Here is a 24,702-nt window from a genome sequence, read left to right as displayed (position 1 = left end):
GCGTTCACTGGCTGTAAGATGTGTTTCTTGTAAAAACACAATGTCAGCCTTTAATTTCTTAAGGTATGTATAGACTCTTTCCTTTTAAATCGGGCTGTTAAGACCTTTTACGTTGAATGTGACATATTTAAGTGGATTAAACAGGTTGGGTTTCAAATATGTTACCGAATGGAAATCTCTCATATGTAAATAGTCAGGAAATGTTTCAACTTTAGTTTGAACACAGAAGTGACCTGTGTCTCTAGGAAGGAAACAACAATAAACATAGAAAAATTAAAAATAAATAAAACAGAAACCTCACCCACCTCAATTGTCAGACTAAAACAACAATCAAACATGAATACACTTGCAGAGATACGTTGTTGCTCGCCTTCCATCTTGGTCTTACTAGCTAAACCTTGGCGTAAACTAAAACCTGCGAGCTCTCTAAGTTAAATACAAACATTGTGAATAGACATTTATGGCTGAATATTTACTGCCCACAGCAAGGGCTGCTTGAGTCTCTTTTCAGGAGAGGAGAAACATAAATGGGGGGGGGGGCTAATGGATATTGACTAAACCAAAATATACTCTCCTGTAATTGCAATAGAACTCACCCGGGGAAAAAACGGTTAGTTGAAAATGTACAAATCAATTATAGCAACCGGATAGCGGCGTAAACGGATCCAAATTCCAAGAAGATATCAGCAGTTCAGTCCCAGGACAGCCCGGATAAGAGAAAACAAACTGTATTTTATCCCCCAGAGAGACCAACCTAGTTCAGATGCTGTTCAGAAAAGTGAACACTTCTCCCGGTGTGTTGAAGAGATGGCTTCGACCTTTGTACTGAACTTTCATCCACGCGGGGATGTTCATCTCCTTCAGTGCTTTGGTGGCAGGTCTGAACTGCTTGCGACGTCTGGCGAGATCCGCGCTTGCCATCGATGGTGATGTCCCCTTTGGCTCTTGTGAGTTGCAGTGTATTCTCTCTGTCCTGGAAACGGAGGAACCTGATCAGGACGGCCCGTGGGGGCTCATCTGGCCGGGTTTTCGGCACTAATGTTCTGTGGGCGTGTTCGATTTCCAGCGGCTTGGTGAAGTTGATTATGCCTAGGACATCCGGGATCCATTGAGTGAAGAAACGGAGCGGGTCACGGCCCTCGCTGTCCTCTTTCAATCCCACCACACGGATATTACTACATCTGCTCTGGTTCTCCATCTGGTCTACCTTGTTTTTGAGGTAGGCATTGTCCTTCTGCAGTTGTATCAGAACCTGGTCATGTTGAGTGATGGTATCTTCAACTGTGCTAATGCGCAACTCAGCCTGTCATTATCAAAAGGAGATAGTTTATGGAGGATTTCAGGTCGTCAATGGAAGAATGGAGTTCAGACGATTTCTTGTAAATTTTCAGAGAAAGACGTTTGTTACCATACAGAATTTCCCGGAGGAGAGTAGCCAGCATGTCGGCAGGCTCGCAAGAGGCTGTCTTGGGAAACAACAACATTTTGGTCGTCCTTCTTGCCTTTTGGTCAAAGGTCCATGGCTCTTTGGGAAGGTAAGTACTTGACAATGTATCAGCCAATGTTAGAATATTGTTTCAACGTTGTTATTTAGGTAATAATGGAATAACTTTGAAGAGTTTGGTTTGTCAACGTCTGCTCAGCTCCCCGGCATCACGTGCTCTATTCAATAGCTTTTCTGACATCTGGGGACATTTTCTCTCAGAGATAGAAATTTAAAAAACTATATGTAATGGCCTGATAGACTACAGATATAAACTCAGGACCTTGTCTTTTAAAGATAATTCATAAAAATCCAAATAAATCCAAATAACTTCACAGAGCTTCATTGTAAAGGGGTTAAACACTGTTTCCCAAGCTTGTTCAATGAACCATAAACAATTAATGAACATGCCCCTGTGGAACGGTAGTTAAGACACTAACATCTTACAGACGGTAGGCAATTAAGGTCACAGTTATGAAAACTTAGGACACTAAAGAGGCCTTTCTATTGACTCTGAAAAACACCAAAAGAAAGATGCCCAGGGTCCCTGCTCATCTGCGTGAATGTGCCTTAGGCATGCTGCAAGGAGGCATGAGGACTGCAGATGTGGCAAGGGCAATACATTGCAATGTCCGTACTGTGAGACACCTAAGTACGTTCATCTCTAGGAGACAGAATGCGTCTCCTTCCTGAGCGGTACGACCGCTGCGTGGTCCCATGGTGTTTATACTTGCGTACTATTGTTTGTACAGATGAACATGGTAACTTGAGGCGTTTGGAAATAGCTCCCAAGGATGAACCAGACTTGTGGAGGTCTACAATTTTTTTTCTGAGGTCATGATTTCCCCCCCCAAAAAAGGCACTGAGTTTGAAGGTAAGCCTTGAAATACATCCACAGGTACACCTCCAATTTACTCAAATTAGCCTATCAGAAGCTTATAAAGCCTCGACATAATTCTCTGGAATTTTCCAAGCTGTTTAAAGGCACATTCAACTCAGTGTATGTAAAACTTCTGACTCATTGGAATTGTGATACAATGAATCATAAGTGAAATAAACTGTCTGTAAACAATTGATGGAAAAATTGCTTGTGTCAAGCACAAAGTTGATGTCGTATCAGACTTGTCAAAACTTGTCAAAATTGTTTTAATGACTCCAACCTAACTGTATGTAAACTTCCGACTTCAACTGTACATATATAAACAACAAAGTCGTTTTCATTTCAAGCTAAAGTGTACTATTAGCTAGCTAGCTAATGTTGGCTTGCTGGCTCGCGAGCTAACGTTACGTGTATGATCTTATTATTCATAGTTCAGCACCATTTGCTTGCCTAGTTATAGCCTTATGTTAGCTAGCTAACATTGAACCTGGTTTGTTAGTTACCTGCAGATTCATGCAGGGTAGTAACGTAATGAGTTGGGATTATGGCTCATTCTTTAGCTAGCTACATGTCTTAACAAAAAAGACTCCACTATGCAAGTAACCATTTTGGGTGCGTTCATAAATTCAGTCTGGCCATCTACTCCGATTTCAGAGCACTCTAGTCTGAGTGTGCCAGAGCGCAGAATAACTGATGAATTTACGAACGCTCAACACATGTTGAATATGGCCGGTGTCAGTAAATGTTGGCACAAAAAAGCATAATTAAATTGTTGCCAGCAGCACAGTTACAGTCACCAACGCTCTGGATAACATGAAAACAGCCTAACCAGCTCTTCTAAGGCGAGTAAAATGGTCAGAGTGGGGTGTTCTCACATTTCTGTCTGGAAGTAGGTAGAAAGCTAGCCAATGCTTGGGTGCTTGACTGCTGTTATGAGGTCAGAACGCTCAGATCAACCCTACTCATAGGCCAGTGTGCGCACTGATCGCTCCGAGAGTGAAACTCTTTACAAAACGGACAATCTGACAGTACAGTAACCAACACGCTGGATAACATAAAAAACAGCCTCACCAGCTCTACTAGGTCGAGTAATGTACAGTAAGCCATTCTTTGTGTCTGGAAGTAGCTAGAAAGTTAGCCAGTTAACAGCAGTCAAGCACCCAAGCTGTTAGTACAGAATGCTCGGATCAACCATTAAAGAGATGGGTGGGGCTAAAGCTTAAGAGGGTGTGAACGATGCTGAATGGGTGCAGACAAAGAAGAGCTATCCAGGTTGTACCAAAACGTTCATCAACTTTCAAAGCAGAATTATCTTCCCATTGTTCCTCAAATATAGTGTATGATATACCATTTTGTCTTCTTTTATCCAATGTAATTATTACAGTTTCTCAGTCGCTTTGGTGCATTTCTTAGATCAAAAGTGCAATTCTTGATACTACTTGTACAAATTCCAAATCATCTAGTCACTTGTGCACATCATTAAAGCAATTTCTTATTCCTTTTCAACAAATTGCAATTGATAATGTACAAGTGTCAGCTTTTTTCCACTTTATCATTTGCTCATGTCATGTTCAAGACTAGTCATTCAACTGAGACTGCTCTTCTCTGTATCACGGAGGCGCTCCGCACTGCTAAAGCTAACTCTCTCTCCTCTGCTCTCATCCTTCTAGACCTATCGGCTGCCTTCGATACTGTGAACCATCAGATCCTCCTCTCCACCCTCTCCGAGTTGGGCATCTCCGGCGCGGCCCACGCTTGGATTGCGTCCTACCTGACAGGTCGCTCCTATCAGGTGGCGTGGCGAGAATCTGTCTCCTCACCATGCGCTCTCACCACTGGTGTCCCCCAGGGCTCTGTTCTAGGCCCTCTCCTATTCTCGCTATACACCAAGTCACTTGGCTCTGTCATAACCTCACATGGTCTCTCCTATCATTGCTATGCAGACGACACACAATTAATCTTCTCCTTTCCCCCTTCTGATGACCAGGTGGCGAATCGCATCTCTGCATGTCTGGCAGACATATCAGTGTGGATGACGGATCACCACCTCAAGCTGAACCTCGGCAAGACGGAGCTGCTCTTCCTCCCGGGGAAGGACTGCCCGTTCCAGGATCTCGCCATCACGGTTGACAACTCCATTGTGTCCTCCTCCCAGAGCGCTAAGAACCTTGGCGTGATCCTGGACAACACCCTGTCGTTCTCAACTAACATCAAGGCGGTGGCCCGTTCCTGTAGGTTCATGCTCTACAACATCCGCAGAGTACGACCCTGCCTCACACAGGAAGCGGCGCAGGTCCTAATCCAGGCACTTGTCATCTCCCGTCTGGATTACTGCAACTCGCTGTTGGCTGGGCTCCCTGCCTGTGCCATTAAACCCCTACAACTCATCCAGAACGCCGCAGCCAGTCTGGTGTTCAACCTTCCCAAGTTCTCTCACGTCACCCAGCTCCTCCGCTCTCTCCACTGGCTTCCAGTTGAAGCTCGCATCCGCTACAAGACCATGGTGCTTGCCTACGGAGCTGTGAGGGGAACGGCACCTCAGTACCTCCAGGCTCTGATCAGGCCCTACACCCAAACAAGGGCACTGCGTTCATCCACCTCTGGCCTGCTCACCTCCCTACCACTGAGGAAGTACAGTTCCCGCTCAGCCCAGTCAAAACTGTTCGCTGCTCTGGCTCCCCGATGGTGGAACACACTCCCTCACGACGCCAGGACAGCGGAGTCAATCACCACCTTCCGGAGACACCTGAAACCCCACCTCTTTAAGGAATACCTAGGATAGGATAAAGTAATCCTTCTCACCCCCCCCCCCCTTAAAAGATTTAGATGCACTATTGTAAAGTGGCTGTTCCACTGGATGTCATAAGGTGAATGCACCAATTTGTAAGTCGCTCTGGATAAGAGCGTCTGCTAAATGACTTAAATGTAAATGTAAATGTAATGTTGATCAAAATATAGTAGATGGTTCTCTGTTGAATAGTCTTACCCCTCAAAACATCTAGGCATTAGTTCCTTGCATAAGCCATTACATGCAAAATTGTTGAACTATTTGTCATAAACTGTCAAGCATAGTTTTATGCATTTCTATTAGACTTTTTGTACAAAAACGTGAATTGATGAATCGTGCAGGTGAAATTGACCCTCACTCATGAAGGAATGCAAAGTGTTAGTTCAACCAACAATCAACCAGTTGTCTAAATTGCTCAAAGTTTCATCTCATGAAGAATCAATTGGCAAGCATATATAGACAGACCACAACACAGAGTTGCAATTTTCCAATAATGGATGGACCAGGAAACGAACAGGATCAACAGCCAAGAGGAGGAAGAAGAGGAGCAAGGATGCGTGGTGGAAGGCAAAACAGAGGAATAGGCAGAAGAGGACATAGGCGCATATCTGATGACATAAGGGCCACTATTGTAGACCATGTTGTCAATCATGGCCTTACAATGGCTGAGACGGGTCGAAGGGTGCAGACGAATATTGGGAGATCAACCGTGTCCTCAATAGTTCAAACGTTTCGAAGAGAGAACAGGTATGTCCACCAATGTACAGTGCACTGTTACTGTATATAAGCAGTATACTGTATAGTTCCTACAATGCTTCATATTACAGTAGTCCACTTGTATTTCACAGCATACAGAAATATACTCTATACAGATACATACTGCACCTTACATGCACCCACCTGTATGTTTTACGGTAAAATGTGTTCGCATAGTTTTTGTCTATGTGAAAGTGTGCGATGCATCACTGCATTTCCCCACATAGGACTGCAAGATTACCTCAAACCGGTGGCAGAGGACGCCTTTTCACACCTCAACAGGAGGAGGCTATTTGCACCACGGTCCGAGTAAACAATGCCATGAGACTCAGGGAAATACAAAGGACCATTATAGAAGACAACAATGTCTTTGAAAACATCCATACGGTTAGCATCTCAACCATCGACAGGGTGCTGCATAGAAACCAGATGAGTATGAAATAGCTGTACCGTGTACCATTCCAAAGGAATGAGGACAGAGTTAAGGAGCTACGGTACCAGTATGTACAGTTAAAACATAGATCTATGTAACTACTTTACAGCAACATTTTATAGTGATACATAGTACAGTAAGCATAAACTGCACACATTTCCATTGCTGTGGAAGGAACATGCAATATATGTACATTTTATGTCACTCTTCCTTACCAAAACAAATGAGGATGAGGCTGGCTTCAACCTGACCAAATGCAGAAGGCGGGGTCACAGAGCTACTGTGGATTTGACAGGCCAACGGGGAGGAAATATCACCATGTGTGCTGCTATTTCAGAGCATGGTGTCCTAACCCATATCCACCTTATAGGGCCATACAAAACCCAGCATCTACTCAACTTTCTAGAGACTCTCTACAGGGCTCTCATCCCTGATGATGGGAGGGGTCTGCTTAGAGAGGATTTGCCAAAGTATGTGGTAATTTGTGATAATGTGAGTTTCCATTGATCAAACATCATAAGGCAATGGTTTGTGACCCACCCGAGGATGCGCATAGAATTCCTCCCACCTTCTTCACAATTCCTTAATCCAATTGAGTAGTTATTTTCAACAAGGAGGTGGAAGGTGTACGATCGTCAGCAACACACACAGATGACCCTGCTGGCTGCAATGGATGCAGCATGTGAGGACATCACAGTAGACGCCTGCAGAGGATGGATAAGGCATTCCAAAAGATTCTTTCCACGTTGCATTGGAAGGGAAAATATCCAGTGTGATGTGGATGAGAATATGCGGGCCGACAGACAGGAACGTCTGGATGTGTAGAGACAGCACAACAGTGCTGCGGGCAAAGTTGTGCCTTAGGGGTGGTTTCCTGTGTTTCTTTCAAATTTAGTTTTTTTCCTTTGTGCCCCTTGGGCTGTCCAGTCTCTTTCAATCAATAACCCACATACAGTAATATGTAAATAGTACTGTTGAAATTGATGTATGCCATAGAAGTGCAGCCTTGTGCATTTTCAATACAGTAACTGTCATCCAAACTGTAGCCTAAGTTTGCATCAGGTAATACTGTCAAAGTACACAGTTACATTGACAACATGCCTAAACATTTTGACGACCTTGTTCGTGAACAATGACTCAATGACTTATCATTCTGATGACACTGGCATGATCATTGGCATGAATATTTACTTTTGAGAGATGTACTAAGGATTTTTAGTGACTGACTAGCTTTAGAAACATATCTATTGTATATTGCAGTTTGTACAAATTGTTCTGAGAAATGCACTTATTATTTTGCACATGTTACGGATGATGTGAAAAATGCACCAAAGCGACTGAGAAAAACTGTATTTTTTTTTTTTTTTTTATCGAATTTTGCTACATAAGACTGAATCAAGGTAGTCGGTCACAAATTATCTCATTAATAAACATGTTATCAACCAGAAACAGCACGGCAATGATCATTTTAAGGATCATTTTCCAGAAAGAACACACGTACAGTGGTGAATTCGACCGAGTGAGCATGAGATGAGCCTAAAAACCAATAAGCATTTGACCTGTCCCTTAGAGATAAGCACTGCTCACAGCTATCACAGAGTATTTCAACACTGTGACATAAAGTAAGCATATATCAAATCAAATTTTATTTGTCACATACACATGGTTAGCAGATGTTAATGCGAGTGTAGCGAAATGCTTGTGCTTCTAGTTCCGACAATGCAGTAATAACCAACAAGTAATCTAACTAACAATTCCAAAACTACTGTCTTATACACAGTGTAAGGGGATAAAGAATATGTACATAAAGATATATGATATATGTACATAAAGATATATGAATGAGTGATGGTACAGAGCAGCATAGGCTCTACAGTATTGAGTACAGTGAGATGAGTATGTAAACAAAGTGGCATAGTTAAAGTGGCTAGTGATACATGTATTACATAAGGATGCAGTAGATGATATAGAGTACAGTATGAGTGAGTGAGTGAGTGAGTGAGTGAGTGAGTGAAAGAGAGTGAAAGAGAGTGAAAGAGAGTGAAAGAGAGTGAAAGAGAGTGAAAGAGAGTGAAAGAGAGTGAAAGAGAGTGAAAGAGAGTGAAAGAGAGTGAAAGAGACAGAAAGAGAGTGAAAGAGAGTGAAAGAGACAGAAAGAAAGAGCGAGAAGAGTTGAGAAAATAGAACTGGGGTAAACTAAACTCAGGAGGGGCGCCTCCACAGAGGCATGTCAGCCCGAGCCCAAATCCGACTGAAGACAGCCATTTTGAGTAAGCACCTCCATCATCTGAGGAAGGCCGATAAGGTGCCCTGTCAAACACTGCCTTTCAGTGACTATCTGTTGGAGCAGATTCACAGCGGAGGGAAATGAAAAATGAAGACTGCCTTTCGACGCACAGTGTGTGGTTCAAAAACATTTGCACATTTTTACATAAACGTCTTTATGGTACAGTGCCCTCTCTCAATCCTCAATCCTGCACAGCCATGGAATTATTCATGTGCTCATGTGATTTCTCCGCTAAAACTCACCCTGTCCTCCTTTTACCTCCACCTCCCCTGTTACAGTCCAGACTACCTAGTGATCCATACATCAGGAGGAAAAGAAACTGGCGGCCTACCTGAAACCAAGAAGTTATGTGCTGTAAGGTAATAATTGTGGGTCATCAATTTAGAGGCTCCATCTAATCAGCTTTTTAGGGGAACTACTGGGATATGGCTTTCCATGAGGGGAAAGTGGCAAATTACTTGAATAATCTGGATATAGGCCTACATAATATTATGGTAATAATATTATGGTAATATTAAGTGCTTCAGATGTTTAATTATTCCCCACACATGAAACAAACTCCTCGTTGAGAGAGGCCAATTAAAATAATCCTATAGTATAGTGAGTGAATATGGTCCATTGACTGCTGTTACTGTGCTCCACAAAAAGGTGTTTGGCTTGAATTACCAATATAAAAACTGAAATAATGCACATCCATTTTGTCTATGGCCAGGTATCAAGATTGATTGATATACAGTGAGAGAAAAAAAGTATTTGATCCCCTGCTGATTTTGTACGTTTGCCCACTGACAAAGAGGAGAGGGACAAAATCCCTCCTGAGATGTGTGCAAACCTGGTGGCCAACTACAAGAAACGTCTGACCTCTGTGATTGCCAACAAGGGTTTTGCCACCAAGTACTAAGTCATGTTTTGCAGAGGGGTCAAGTACTTATTTCCCTCATTAAAATGCAAATCAATTTCTAACATTTTTGACATGCGTTTTTCTGGATTTCTTTGTTGTTATTCTGTATCTCATTGTTCCAATAAACCTACCATTAAAATTAGACTGGTCATTTCTTTGTCAGTGGGCAAACGTGCAAAATCAGCAGGGGATCAAATACTTTTTTCCCTCACTGTATGTAGGTGGAGAGAATGACAGGATTAAACGGGAGAACACCTTTGATATATGGGAGGGCATACGCCAGAGACTAGACCGATCTGGATGTCAGTCATACTGTATCACACTCTACGGGGCTGTTCCTAGATCCTTAAAAAGGTTTGAAAAGCTACTGGAATTGAATGCAAATGTTTAACCACTTTGGGAAATCCTGCTCCTCTTTTGTGCTAAGTAGATAGTGATGTCTTATTAGCATTACACTGGGGATAAATGGCTCATAGCAGCACATTCATCATTAGCATTTCTGAGGAAGAAACCCATACTCCCTAATGAGAACGATTTAATGTTACACACCTGATAACATAAAATATAAATTCAGATTAAAAGATCCCTGGATGGAAACATGACGTACCCTCAGAGGTCTAGAATGTTCCATGCAGATACTACAGTGCTGACACATCCCTCGAAACAACCCTTCATCGTAAACACTCTTATCGCTCTTTTATCAGCATCACAGGAACATTTACAGAACTCAAAATATGAATGTGGGGATAAACTACCATTGGACCTACTTCCCAACCAATAAGCTCCACAGTGATTCATCCACACTGCTATGATAATTAGATAAAAAGCCACACAGCTAATGAAACCAGCGTGTGAGGGCATAGAAACTTCATGAAGTCACAACGGGTTACCAGGCACGAGGTTCCTGCTATAGGGGGCAATCAGCAAGACAAGAGGCTTTTTCCCCTCAATCAGGCTCCTGTGCATTGTAAACAAGACTGTGGTGAGATGCCCATCCAGATCCGGCCAGCCCTGCTGATGACCACTGGGCCTCCAAATCAAGCCCCGAGAGACCCTTATTCCTGGACGAAAGCCAACCTGCTGCAATCTGCCTGAAGTCTGTAAACTAGTGACAGACCTGTAGTATCTGTCTGTGGTTCTACATTGTCTCTGGCTGCTGCTACTGAGCTACAGGTACATAGTTTCCATAAAATGATACCATTTTGCTTCTCCATTTTTATTGCACATTTCTCAAACTGACAGTGGTTAATTAATAGGATAACCCCCTAATCAATGTGTAGGAGAATAATCAAAAAGCATGTAGTTGGCATTTCAATGTATACTGTAGATGGGCTATCCAGTTGTAGGGATGTACGTTACCTCTCTGTGTTCACTGCAGATCTTGCACAGCCACTGGGTTGTTTTCTGACTGCACTGGGTCTCAATGCCACATTTGGTGCATGCTTTCTGTAAGAGAGATAAAAAAGTTATGGTTTTAAATAGAACAAATTCGAATTGACCATGAGTGGAGTAACTTGTTTGAGTAAAATGGACAAAAGGGGCAGCAGGGTAACCTAGTGGTTAGAGCGTTGGGCTAGTAACCGGAAGGTTGCAAGTTCAAACCCCCAAGCTGACAAGGTACAAATCTGTCGTTCTGCCCCTGAACAGGCAGTTAACACACTGTTCCTAGGCAGTCATTGAAAATAAAAATTTGTTCTTAACTTACTTGCCTAGTTAAATAAAAGGTAAAAAATAAAAAATATATTTACTTAGCTATAAAGTTTGCTGCTGTATTTTGTAACACTAAAAAAGCACATGATAATTTTACAGTTTGACTTGCAATTGACCATGTAATTTCAAGCAAAAAGCTAATCTTCCACATTGAAATTGAAAGCAGTCAGGGCCAAGCCCAACAACCCGGTAACTCATAAAATTGCAGAGTGTTGGAATATATACTGTATATTATGCAATAACAAAATGTATTCCATAACAAATATAAAGGACACTTGTGCCTTCTTTTTTTACATTGTTCAAACAACAGAACTCTTAGTAAAATCACTGATGTGCGACTCTAGAGTACCATCAATATTTTTCAAAGTTATTTACAAATTGAAAATTCGCTGAGCCATCACAGCCAACTTCGTGAGGTTGAAAAGTTCACAGAAAAGTCACTGACAAATCATGTATTTCCACAAGTCAAGTCCTTGCACAACTCAACCACAAACAAAGGGGGTGAGTCACTTCAACATGTACGCTTATGTTGAATTCCAAATCGGCCCCAACACACTAGGAACTCCAGTAGACAGCTTCCTTCTGAATGGCTGGCTGGCTGGGTGGAGTTTCACAATATTGCATCAATCTATCCAGTCCCCTCAGATCTACAGCAGTGGCAAGGGGGTAAGGGCTAAGGTAATAAATGTTGAACTGAACATTAATCCAAATCCTCAGAAACATACACTATATATACACAAAAGTATGTGGACACCACTTCAAATTAGTGCATTCGGCTATTTCAGCCACACCAGTTGCTGACAGGTGTACAAAATTGAGCACACAGCCATGCAATATCCATAGACAAACATTGGCAGTAGAATTGCCTTACTGAAGAGCTCAGTGATTTTCAACATGCCACCTTTCCGACAAGTCAGTTTGTCAAATTTCTGCCCTGCTAGAGCTGCCCGGGTCAACTGTAAATGCTGTGGTCTAGGAGAGACAACCCGGAAGACGCTGGGCCAATTGTGCGCCGCCCCATGGGTCTCCCGGTCGCGGCCGGCTGCGACAGACCCTGGACTCAAACCAGGATCTCTAGTGGCATAGCTAGAAACGGCAATGCAGTGCCTTAGACCACCGCGCCACTCGGGAGGCTGAAGGGAAATCTTAACGCTACAGCATTCAATGACATTCTCGATGATTCTGTGCTTCCAACTTTGTTGCAACAGTTTGGGGGAAAGTCCTTTCTTGTTTCAGCATGAAAATGCCCCAGTGCACAAAGTGAGGTCCATACAGAAATGGTTTGTCGAGATCGGTGTGGAAGAGCTTGACTGGCCTGCACAGAGCCCCGACCTCAACCCCATCGAAACCTTTTGGATGAATTGGAACGCCAACTGCGAAGACAGGCCTAATCGCCCAACATCAGTGCCCAACCTCACTAATGGTCTTGTGGCTGAATGGAAGCAAGTCACTGTAGCATTGTCCCAACATGTAGTGGAAAGCTTTCCCAGAAGAGTAGAGGCTGTTATAGCAGCAAAAGGGGGACCAAGTCCATATTAATGCCTGTGATTTTGGAATGAGATGTTAAATGAGCGGGTGTCCACATACTTTAGGCCACGTAGTGTGTTTGTATGCCCTTAACAACAAAATATGGAGCTCATCACTGTCCACCTAGTGTAGTCGTCAGCAAAGAGAGAGCTTGTTGGGATACAGCAGTCTAAAAGCTATACAATTACATTGGGCACCATTACGTTCTAAGGGACCTTAAAGGTAGACAGAGCGAAATGACTTGAGTATCACAGCAGATATTGAGATGAGCGAGCTGCAAGACTTTGCTCTCACAGTCACACACAGTGTCTGAGCATGTGCACAGGTTCGCTTCACGTGGTTACAGCATGGTAGTTACGGGGCCAAAACAGTGGAGAAGTTGAGCCTCGCGCTTCAACGCTCTTTGTTGGCGAAATTGGCCCACTATGCTGTTTACTTTCCACATATGTCATATTGCTGAGTCTAACTCAAGAATCGGTTTGGAAGCAGGGTTGATTATGATGTTCTAAAAGTCACAGGAAGGAAGCTTTAATCAAGCCTTATGTAATGCTGGAGAGAGCTTGGCTGAAGTGCCCATAATTGCCTTGCCTGAAGTAGCTTAGTGATTTTAGTCAGCGAGAGACAACGAGAGAAGGAGAGAGAGAGACAGAGGGCTAAAAGGTAGAATAATTTATGGGTCTCCGTAGATCAAACATTTTCACTCAACTGCTATCAGCTTAAATAAACAGTGACACATCTGACCCAATAGTCTCTCGTAACAGAATGTTAATATAAACACAATATTATGCCAAAAAGCATGTTCTGAGTTACAGGATTATTGGCTCAAAAACACCTGACTATAGCCATCTCATCTGTACTCTAGATATAGAGCGTAGTCTGATGGATGTGTAGACCTGTCAATTTTCACATCCAGAGCACGTCTTCTTCTGAAGACTTGTGTCACCTAGCGACCAAGACGTCTGTCTGCCTTCCAATTACATACTAACAAATCTGGGCTATTTGTGTTTGGACTTTGGGCTAGGGGCATTTATTGACGATACCTAAAAAAGTCAACAAGTATTAGATATGCAAACATATGAATTAGATTAAATGTGACAGAAATATGCAGCACTACTGTGGGGGACTCACATTTGTTTAATTGAGTAAGCAGCTTTCTTAAACTGTTTTTAAAATCTCATTATGTTTGCTCATCCCCAAATAATGTTGTTGACCGGTCCTTTACTTGGAGCCAAAGCATAAATGACAAAACCCACTCAGTAAAAAAAAATCTCAAACTTGTTTTTGAAACAAACCATTAAAAACAAATGCTTGAAATTTGCTTGGAGAATGACATCATCCTTCTTGGCTGGGACAGACCCTTCTGGATTGGTCGAGCAGCTTTTTCAAAAACAAAAATATAAATTCTCCGGTGGGGAGAAGGAGACTAGCGGAGACACAGGCTCAAGAAGGTACACAAACTGCTAACAAGCCAAGCAATCCACAGGCAGTGTTAGCAAAACAGACAAAGCCTATACAACAACTACCTCGCCAGTCACTTATATTTCAAATCATGTGGTTTATAAGTTGGCCTGCTGGATGTTTAGAAGCAGCAAGCTAGCATGCTAACATTTGCTATCAAGGCCAACTTAGCTAGCTGCTTAGCCAAGACCAAAGCAAGCCAAAGCCATCATATTTTGTTTTTTTACATTTTAGTCATTTAGCAGACAGAGTTAAGAACATTCATTTTAAGATTGCTAGGTGGGACAACCACATACCTCAGTCATAGTAGGCACATTTTCAAAGTAGCTATTAGCAAAGTCAGTGCTATTTTAAATCAAGTGGTTTGTAGCTACAGTACAAGTTGGATGTCAAGAGGAAACCTAGTTAGCAGTTGTTGACATATAAAATAAATGTCATATTCTATCAGGAAAATGACATGTTTGACTTTCAGGAAAACATATTGGTCAAGCTCAGGCACTTCATCCATTTTTGGATGCCTTTTCCAATTTGTAAAGTGCATAATACTAATAGGGTGGAAATTATGAGCCAAAATTAGCCATAGCGCTGTGACTGAGCAAGACTGAGATAGCATAATGCTAAACACTTGAACAGGATTTAACTTCTCTTTTTTAATTTTTGAAATAATTTAGCCAAACAGGGTGGACACTTATGAGTGGAACATACAGACTAACAACATGAAACATGGGCAAATAAATATAAACACACCGTTTTATCTATCTTTGCACCATAGTTTTCCCACTAAAGAAATTATGACAGTTCCTGAATGTGGTGTCATAGTAGGAAGGGGATTGTTTTCTTAAATGGAGAATTACAACAACTAAACAGGGTGGAAAGTGATATCAGGGACACACATCTTAAATAAAATAATACATACAATAATCAAAACTTTGACGACAGAGACTAAGGCTATAAAATAATGATGATTTTAGACATAGTATAATTGTATGGCTTATATTTCTTCTGAATGTTGAGAAATAACACCTGGGGACATGGCAACAACGCCTACACGCACTGGCAAAAAGTGTTTAAAATGCATAAAATTCCCTTTCAGGATCCATATTTGGGTGTATTTAAGGTAAACGACACCTGACCTTGTATTTAAAGCCTTTTGGAATCCATATTTTACAATAAATAAGACATTTTATTTCCTGTGGACAGAAATGGCACCGCACGATAGGAATGACCCAGCTAGATAGCTTAGCTCCTAGCAATCACAACTTGCTAACTAATAGCTAGCTCAACGAAAATGTCAGGAATAGTGACAAAGCAATGGACATAAACGGCTCACGCTTGTAAAATAATCAGTCTGCATTTATTGCTGTTACAGTAAAGTGCCTTAGTCGTTCCATCATGTGTTTCCAAATCCTGAATCCATCCATCCATACTACTTGACGACAGACAAGCCTTCGGTTTTGGTTAAAAAAAAAATTTAAGCAAAGCCTGCTTGGCAGTGTGTGCAGCCCTGCTCCACGTGGAGTTAGGAGCTAACTTGAATATCCGAGCGTATGCACGTCTCATTGGCAGAGCAAATGAGCTTTTCTTGAGCAGTATAAGGCCAAAAAACCTCTGTTTTCACTCAGGCCAAGCAGGGAAACAAAGAAAAGCTGCTTTAACATAACTAATTATCATTTGCTAGGAAGGACATCTATTACATTCATAGTGTAATTACTGTTTTGTAAATATTTAATTCAAATCTGGAACACTGGACATATACTTTAATATTCAGAATTTGCCAGAAAAACGTTCATCTAAAATCACAGTGTGTATCAATCTCGTTGTGACGTAAAGGTGTGTGCGTTATACTGAGATAGATGCCACCACACTCACACCTGCAGTGAACTGAGGGTCTTACACATCATAGCAGTGTGTGTGTGTGTGTGTACACTTCATTCCCTGGATAGCCCTGCATTTGCTCTATGACACAGCCTTATACAGTCCAACCTGTCATCATAGAGTATCACTCAGCATTATAACTAAGTTTGGGACAGGACACTTAATATAATCATTGCCTCCACACCTGTTTATCCCAGTTTGGATGGTGAAGATGAGGACCACGTATCCATCTCCTAGGAGAGACTAAACACAGACTGCTCTTTGCCTGTCTTTTAGGGCTGTGCTGCCCTCTCCTGGGCCTTACATTTACTACTTGGCTTTTCTTTCCTACACACTTCAAACTGACCTCTCAACATTTGCTTTAATGATACATAAAACAGTCTAGTGTAGACCAGGAGTTTGTATATGGTCATGAGTATACTATTTTGAACTTATCGTGAGTGATTAATATTCCATTGAGAAGCAAGCACTTTGCAACATCAAGAAATCTAGAATATTTTTCATTTTTTACAACTATATCAGGGAAATTAGTAGGGGAATTAGTATATCCAGAACTGTATGCCACGTTTGATTTGAAACAGTATGCTATTTCATATGGTTTATCATGATCACTCCTGCTTTCATGCTTAGGTAAGTGATTTAGAGATTCACATCTGAGGTCTCTGCTGCAACCCTATGGTGAAAAGTGATTACTGCAAGCTGGCTATCCAGTTAAGCCCATGCTTTGGAAGAGTGAATTGAAATTGCTATTCACTACAATGCTTACATCTTATAGTATTTTGCCTTGCTTGGCAACAGTTATTATGATATAGACATGAAAGAGCTCTTGTAAGTATCTGTTTGAGATGATAATCCACATCATAAGCACTATTGAATAGCTAAGGACCCTGGGACTAAACACCTCCCTCTGCAACTGGACCCTGGACTTGCTGACAGGCCTTCCCCAGGTGGTAAGGGTAGGTAACAACACATTCGCCACGCTGATCCTCAATACAGGGGCCCCTCAGGGGTGCGTGCTCAGTCCCCTCCTGTACTCCCTGTTCACTCATGACTGCACGGCCAGGCACGACTCAAACACCATCATTAAATTTGCCGATGACACAACAGTGGTAGGCCTGATCACCGACGACAACAAGACAGCCTTTATGGAGGAGGTCAGAGACCAAGCCATGTGGTGCCAGGACAACAACCTCTCCCTCAACATGATCAAGACAAAGGAGATGATTGTGGAATACAGGAAAGAGAGGACCGAGCACGCCCCCATTCTCATTCTCATGATCTCGCCATCACGGTTGACAACTCCATTGTGTCCTCCTCCCAGAGCGCTAAGAACCTTGGCGTGATCCTGGACAACACCCTGTCGTTCTCAACTAACATCAAGGCGGTGGCCCGTTCCTGTAGGTTCATGCTCTACAACATCCGCAGAGTACGACCCTGCCTCACACAGGAAGCGGCGCAGGTCCTAATCCAGACACTTGTCATCTCCCGTCTGGATTACTGCAACTCGCTGTTGGCTGGGCTCACTGCCTGTGCCATTACACCCCTACAACTCATCCAGAAAGCCGCAGCCCGTCTGGTGTTCAACCTTCCCAAGTTCTCTCACGTCACCCCGCTCCTCCGCTCTCTCCACTGGCTTCCAGTTGAAGCTCGCATCCGCTACAAGACCATGGTGCTTGCCTACGGAGCTGTGAGGGGAACGGCACCTCAGTACCTCCAGGCTCTGGTCAGGCCCTACACCCAAACAAGGGCACTGCGTTCATCCACCTCTGGCCTGCTCGCCTCCCTACCACTGAGGAAGTACAGTTCCCGCTCAGCCCAGTCAAAACTGTTCGCTGCTCTGGACCCCCAATGGTGGAACAAACTCCCCCACGACGCCAGGACAGCGGAGTCAATCACCACCTTCCGGAGACACCTGAAACCCCACCTCTTTAAGGAATACCTAGGATAGGATAAAGTAATCCTTCTCACCTCCCCCCTAAAAGATTTAGATGCACTATTGTAAAGTGGCTGTTCCACTGGATGTCATAAGGTGAATGCACCAATTTGTAAGTCGCTCTGGATAAGAGCGTCTGCTAAATGACTTAAATGTAATGTCATAGACGGGGCTGCAGTGGAGCAGGTTGCGATCTTCAAGTTCCTTGGTGTCCACATCACGAACAAACTAACATGGTCCAAGCATACCAAGACAATTGTGAAGAGGGCACGACAAAACCTATTCCCCCTCAGGAGACTGAAAAGATTTGGCATGGGTCCTCAAATCCTCAAAAAGTTCTACAGCTGCACCATCGAGAGCATCATGACTGGTTGCATCACTGTCTGGTATGGCAACTGCTCGGACTCCGAACACAAGTCACTACAGAGGGTAGGGTTAACGGCCCAGTACATCACTGGGGCCAAGCTTCCTGCCATCCAGGACCTCTTTACCAGGCGGTGTCAGAGGAAGGCCCTAAAAATTGTCAAAGACTCCAGCCACCCTAGTCATAGACTGCTCTCTCTGCTACCGCACAGCAAGCGGTACCGGAGTGCCAAGTCTAGGTCCAGGAGGCTTCTAAACAGCTTCTCTCCCCAAGCCCTAAGACTCCAGAATCTCAAGTCAAATGGCTACCCATACTATTTGCAGTGCCCCCCATCCCCTCTTTATACCACGGCAACTCTGTTGTCATCTATACATAGTCACTTTAATAAATGCTACCTACATGTACATACTACCTCAAATAACCAGTGCCCCCACACATTGACTCTGTATTGGTAAACCCCTGTATATAGTCTCGCTATTGTTATTTTACTGCTGCTCTTTAAATTACTTGTTACTTTCATCTCTTATATTTATCTGTACTTTTTGAAACTGCATTGTTGGTTAGGGGCTCTTAAGTAAGCATTTCATTGTAAGGTGTTGTATTCGGCGCATGTGACTAATAACATTTGATTTGAACAGCAGAATGAACCCACTCTTATATTTACATTACATTTACATTTAAGTGGTTTATATGGTTAATTCAGTCTAATGCAATGTATTACCTTTCCTCTCAGAGACTCACAGAATGCATTTCCCCTTTGTATTTCTTCAATTCTGATCTCATTACGTCCCAGTGCCACTCTAGCACAGAAGAGTTGGAGAAAACACTGGGAAAGGCTATGACCAGTATAGATAAAGCTACTGATCATAGGAGAAGGTCAGTGGGCTTCGAGGTCAATATGTCAAACAAACAATATCTGTAGGGAAATACTCTGCAATTGTAATGGTTCGCTGTTATAAAGAGTAGTGAATGCATCTAATTTTCAAGCCTCTAGTTTAATCAGGAGTTGGAAAACATTGGTCTACTTTTCATTCTTCCCCATTTTAGAGTATTTCAACAAACTGACATTGGCCAGATATCTCCCTTACTAGAGCGAGGCAATATAGACAAAAAGTTATATCACGATAAATTGACCCATTGTGCTCGATAACTAGAAATACAACATTTATTTTATTTTCATTCAGTTACTTTCCAATAGCGGAAATGGTCTAGACTAACATTTTCCAGTGCCATCAAGAAGTAAGACAAGAAAGAAAGTTATTTCATTTAACATGTTCAGGGAATTCATGATTGATATTTTGATGTGCAACATATCAAAATAGAATCCAGAACAATCAGATTTCTTTATGCTCTTTAGTGATTAATTTGCTTGCATCTTTTTTGTGCATATTGGCCTAGGCTATATGCTACATAACTCACCCCCAGAGGAATTGGGAACTCAAAACAGATTAGCTAGATTACTAACCCAAAATATGATAGTGTTGCTAGATAGACGTGTAATTGATATTTTACAGTAAATGTAATGTCCTACAAAAACGTTTAATTGGTAGGCTACTTGATTGTATTCACAGCAAATGACGGTTCCACCTGTGCATCATCTCAGTTACCTTAGGGCTGGGAATTGCCAGGGACCTCATGATACGATATCATCATGATACTTAGATGCCGATACAATATATATTGTGATTCTCTCAATTCTATATGTATTGCGTTTTGATACTACAATTTTATTGCAATGTTCCAAACATATTGCTCACTATATGTCTACTGCAGAGAAACGAAAACATGAAAAAAATGTGTTTTGATCAGTCATGGTTGGCTCACTATTTAAAAAGATGAGAACAGGCTAGCAGAGGTACAGCCGACTAGCGTTAGCTAACACTCACTAGCAATATTTGTAGTATTTTTTACAAATTGATACTTGGAGTCAAAGTATCTATATAATATTGTCCAAAATAATAATGTGATATGTAACTGTATTGATTAGAGGTCGACCGACTAATCGGAATGGCCGATTAATTAGGGCCGATTTCAAGTTTTCCTAACAATCGGAAATCTGTATTTTTGGACGCCGATTTTTTAAAGAAAATAAATAAATAAATATATATATTTTTTTTACAACCTTTATTTAACTAGGCAAGTCAGTTAAGAACACATTCTTATTTTCAATGACGGCCTAGGAACGGTGGGTTAACTGCCTTGTTCAGGGGCAGAACGACAGATTTTCACCTTGACAGCTCTGGGATTCAATCTTGCAAACTTACGGTTAACAAGCCCAACGCTCTAACCACCTGCCTCTCAGTGTACTCCACGAGGAGCCTGCCTGTTACGCGAATGCAGTAGAAGCCAAGTTAAGTTGCTAGCTAGCATCAAACTTATCTTATAAAAAACAATCAATCACAATCACTAGTTAAACTAGTAATATCATCAACCTTGTGTAGTTATCTAGCAAGTCCTGCATTGCGTATAATCAATGCAACGATGGGGGATGATTTAACAAAAGCACATTTGCGAAAAAAGCACAATCGTTGCACGACTGTACCTAAACATAAACACCAATGCCTTTCTTAAAATCAATACGCAGAAGTATATATTTTTAAACCTGCATATTTAGAGAAAAAAAGCAAGCAATATTAACCAGGTAAAATTGTGTCACTTTTGCGTTCATTGCACGCAGAGTCAGGGTATATGCAACAGTTTGGGCAGCCTGGCTCATTGCGAACTAATTTGCCAGAATTGTACGTAATTATGGCATAACATTGAAGGTTGTACAATGTAACAGCAATATTTAGACTTAGGGATGCCACCCATTAGATAAAATATCGAACGGTTCTGTATTTCACTGAAATAAACGTTTTGTTTTCGAAATGATAGTTTCCGGATTCGACCATATTAACGACCAAAGGCTCGTATTTCTGTGTGTTATGTTATAATTAAGTCTATGATTTGATATTTGATAGAGCAGTTGGACTGAGCGATGGTAGGCAGCAGCAGCAGGCTCGTAAGCATTCATTCAAACAGCACTTTTGTGCGTTTTGCCAGCAGCTCTTCGCAAGCACAGCGCTGTTTATGACTTCAAGCCTATCGACCTAATGGCTGGTGTAACCTATGTGAAATGGCTAGCTAGTTAGCGGGGTGCACTCTAATAGCGGTTCAAACGTCACTCGCTCTGAGACTTGGAGTAGTTATTCCCCTTGCTCTGAAAGAGCCGCGGCTTTTGTGGAGCGATGGGTAACGCTGCTTCGAGTGTGGCTGTCGATGTGTTCCTGGTTCGAGGCGAGGAGAGGGACGGAAGCTATACTGTTACACTGGCAATACTAAAGTGCCTATAAGAACATCCAATAGTCAAAGGTATATGAAATACAAATGGTGTAGAAAGAAATAGTCCTATAAATACTACATTAACTACAACCTAAAACCTCTTACCTTGGAATATTGAAGTCTAATGTTAAAAGGAACCACCAACTTTCATATGTTCTCATGTTCTGAGCAAGGAACTCAAATGTTAGCTTTTTTACATGGCACATATTGCACTTTTACTTCTCCAACACTTTGTTTTTGAATTATTTAAACCAAATTGAACATGTTTCACTATTTATTTGAGGCTAAATTGATCTTATTGATGTATTATATTAAGTTAAAATAAGTGTTCATTTAGTATTGTTGCAATTGTCATTATTACAAATAAATAAATAAAACAAAATCGGCAGATTAATCGGTATGGGATTTTCTGGGGGTCCTCCAATAATCGGTATCGCCGTTGAAAAATCATAATCGGTTGACCTCTAGTTTTGATCCCCCCAGTACTAAATTACATACTCTGGTTGTAAAGTGGGGCCAATACCTAATCACCAAAAATGACAGACGTAAGCAAAATTGCTTCGATAAGAGGAAGGAAATGTCAGTGCAGGTAATTTTCGGTTTAATGTCCCAGCTCTATCCCCTACAGTACTTTCAAATACTGGGAAGAGCTAAGGATTAAAACCAAAGGCACTGCAACCTTTCAGGACTGTTTGGGCCTCTGCTATGGTACAACAGTAGAGTAGGCAGTGTGGTGACCTTTACCTTGCAGCAGTCCTGACAGAAGATGGAGGGGTTTCCCAGGAGGCCCAGGACCTCCCCACACAGCAGGCACTGGGACAGGCCGTTCCCCAGCGCACTCTTCTTCATGTTGTCCAGACGCTCCACCAGCCTCCTGGGACACACACGCACACACACACAGTTACAGAATGGACACAGAGGATAAAGTTGGCTATGTGCTGCCACTGACGGCTCATGGATTGACAGTCCAGATAAACAAACAGAAAGTCCTGGTTTTATTACCAACGGTGTGTGTGTGTGTGTGCGTGCGTCCTACCCGATGCGGAGCTGTTCAATCTGCTCAAGTTGCTCAGCCCTGCGGATGACACTAAGGATGATCTCCACCTCCTGCTGCTCCAGCATCTGGCTTTTCCTCTGTCGGTCTGTACGGAAGGTGTGCACCGACCAGCCTGTCTGCAGCCTGGGACACAAACAAACAAGTTGCTTCACGATGTCGATCAATTAAATTCTGTTGTGTCATTCATTACATGTGGCAGTGCAGGCCAAAATTAAACCTGTGTGATGTGACAGACAGAAGAACCATGCTTATGCAAGTATGCACACCTTACAAAAATATATACAGTTGAAGTCGTAAGTTTACATACACTTAGGTTGGAGTCAATAAAACTCATTTTTCAACCATTCCACAAATGTATTCTTAACAAACTAGTCTTGGCAAGTCGGTTAGGACATCTCCTTTGTGCATGACACAAGTTTTCCAACAATTGTTTAAAAGACAGATTATATCACTTATAATTCAATTCCAGTGGGTCAGAAGTTTACATACACTAAGTTGACTGTGCCTCTTAAACAGCTAGGACAATTCCAGAAAATGAAATCATGGCTTTATAAGCTTCTGATAGGCTAATTGACATAATTTGAGTCAATTGGAGGTGTACCTGTGGATGTATTTCAAGGCCTACCTTCAAACTCAGTGCCCCATTATTTGACATCATGGGAAAATCATAAGAAATCAGCCAAGACCTCAGAAAAAAAAATTGTAGACCTCCACAAGTCTGGTTCATCCTTGGGAGCAATTTCCAAACGCTTGATGGTACTATGTTCATCTGTACAAATAATAATCTGCAAATAAACACCATGGGACCACACAGCTGTCATACCGCTCAGGAAAGAGACACGTTTAGTCTTCTAGAGATGAACGTACTTTGGTGCAAAAAGTTCAAATCAATCCCAGAACAACAGCAAAGGACCTTGTGAAGATGCTGGAAGAAAAAAGTACAAAAGTATCTATATCCACAGTAAGGAGTCCTATATCGACAAAACCTGAAATGCCACTCAGCAAGGAGGAAGCCACTGCTCCAAAACTGCCATAAAAAAAGCCAGACTACGGTTTGCAACTGCACATGGGGAAAAAGATCGTAATTTTTGGAGAAATGTCCACTGGTCTGATGAAACAAAAATAGAACTGTTTGGCCATAATATGTTTGGAGGAAAAAGGGGGAGGCTTGCAAGCCAAAGAACACCATCCCAACCGTGAAGCACGGGGGTGGCAGCATCATGTTCTGGGGGTGCTTTGCTGCTGGAGGGACTTTTGTACTTCACAAAATAGATGGCATCTTGAGGTAGGAAAATCGTGTGGATATATTGAAGCAACATCTCAAGACATCAGTTAGGAAGTTAAAGCTTAGTCGCAGATGGGTCTTCCAAATGGACAATGACCCCAAACATACTTCCAAAGTTTTGGCAAAATGACTTGAGGACAACGAAGGCAAGGTATTGGAGTGTCCATCACAAAGCCCTGACCTCAAGCCTATAGAACATTTGTGGGCAGAACTGAAAAAAAGTGTGTGTGAGCAAGGAGACCGACAAACTTGATTCAGTTACACCAGATCTGTCAGGAGGAATGAGCCAAAATTCACCCACCTTATTGTGGGAAGCTTGTGGGAAGGTTGTGGAAGGCTACCCAAAACATTTGACCCAAGTTAAACAATTTAAAGGCAATGCTACCAAATATCAATGAAGTGTACGTAAACGTCTGACCCACTGGGAATGTGATGAAATAAATCCTTCTCTACTATTATTCTGACATTTCACATTCTTAAAATAAAGTGGTGATCCTAATTGACCTAAGACAGGGAATTTTTACTCTGATTAAATGTCAGGAATTGTGAAAAACAGAGTTTAAATGTAGTTGGCTACGGTGTATGTGAACTTCCGACTTCAACTGCATATACTACAAGCAAAAACATCCCCTTTTTTGACTACA

At 42.1% G+C, this 24,702-nt stretch overlaps 1 protein-coding gene across 5 annotated transcripts in view; it reads right to left on the bottom strand.

The window, feature by feature from the left end:
• LOC118390929 (double C2-like domain-containing protein beta) overlaps positions 1-24,702 on the bottom strand; it is a 320,447-nt gene that overhangs the window by 280,971 nt on the left and 14,774 nt on the right. For all 5 annotated transcript variants that reach the window (XM_035781772.2, XM_035781776.2, XM_035781773.2 and 2 more), the window contains exons 3-5: positions 22,753-22,896; positions 22,461-22,590; positions 10,888-10,974 (exon numbers count right to left, since the gene is read on the bottom strand). In XM_035781772.2, coding sequence (XP_035637665.1) covers positions 10,888-10,974; positions 22,461-22,590; positions 22,753-22,896 — 361 coding nt within the window. The remainder of the gene's footprint in view (positions 1-10,887; positions 10,975-22,460; positions 22,591-22,752; positions 22,897-24,702) is intronic.

This window comes from Oncorhynchus keta, chromosome 12 (assembly GCF_023373465.1).
Source record: "Oncorhynchus keta strain PuntledgeMale-10-30-2019 chromosome 12, Oket_V2, whole genome shotgun sequence".
Lineage (NCBI taxonomy): Eukaryota > Metazoa > Chordata > Actinopteri > Salmoniformes > Salmonidae > Oncorhynchus > Oncorhynchus keta.
The sequence above is the reverse complement of the archived record's forward strand: the minus strand, read 5'-3'. Positions and strand labels throughout refer to the sequence as shown.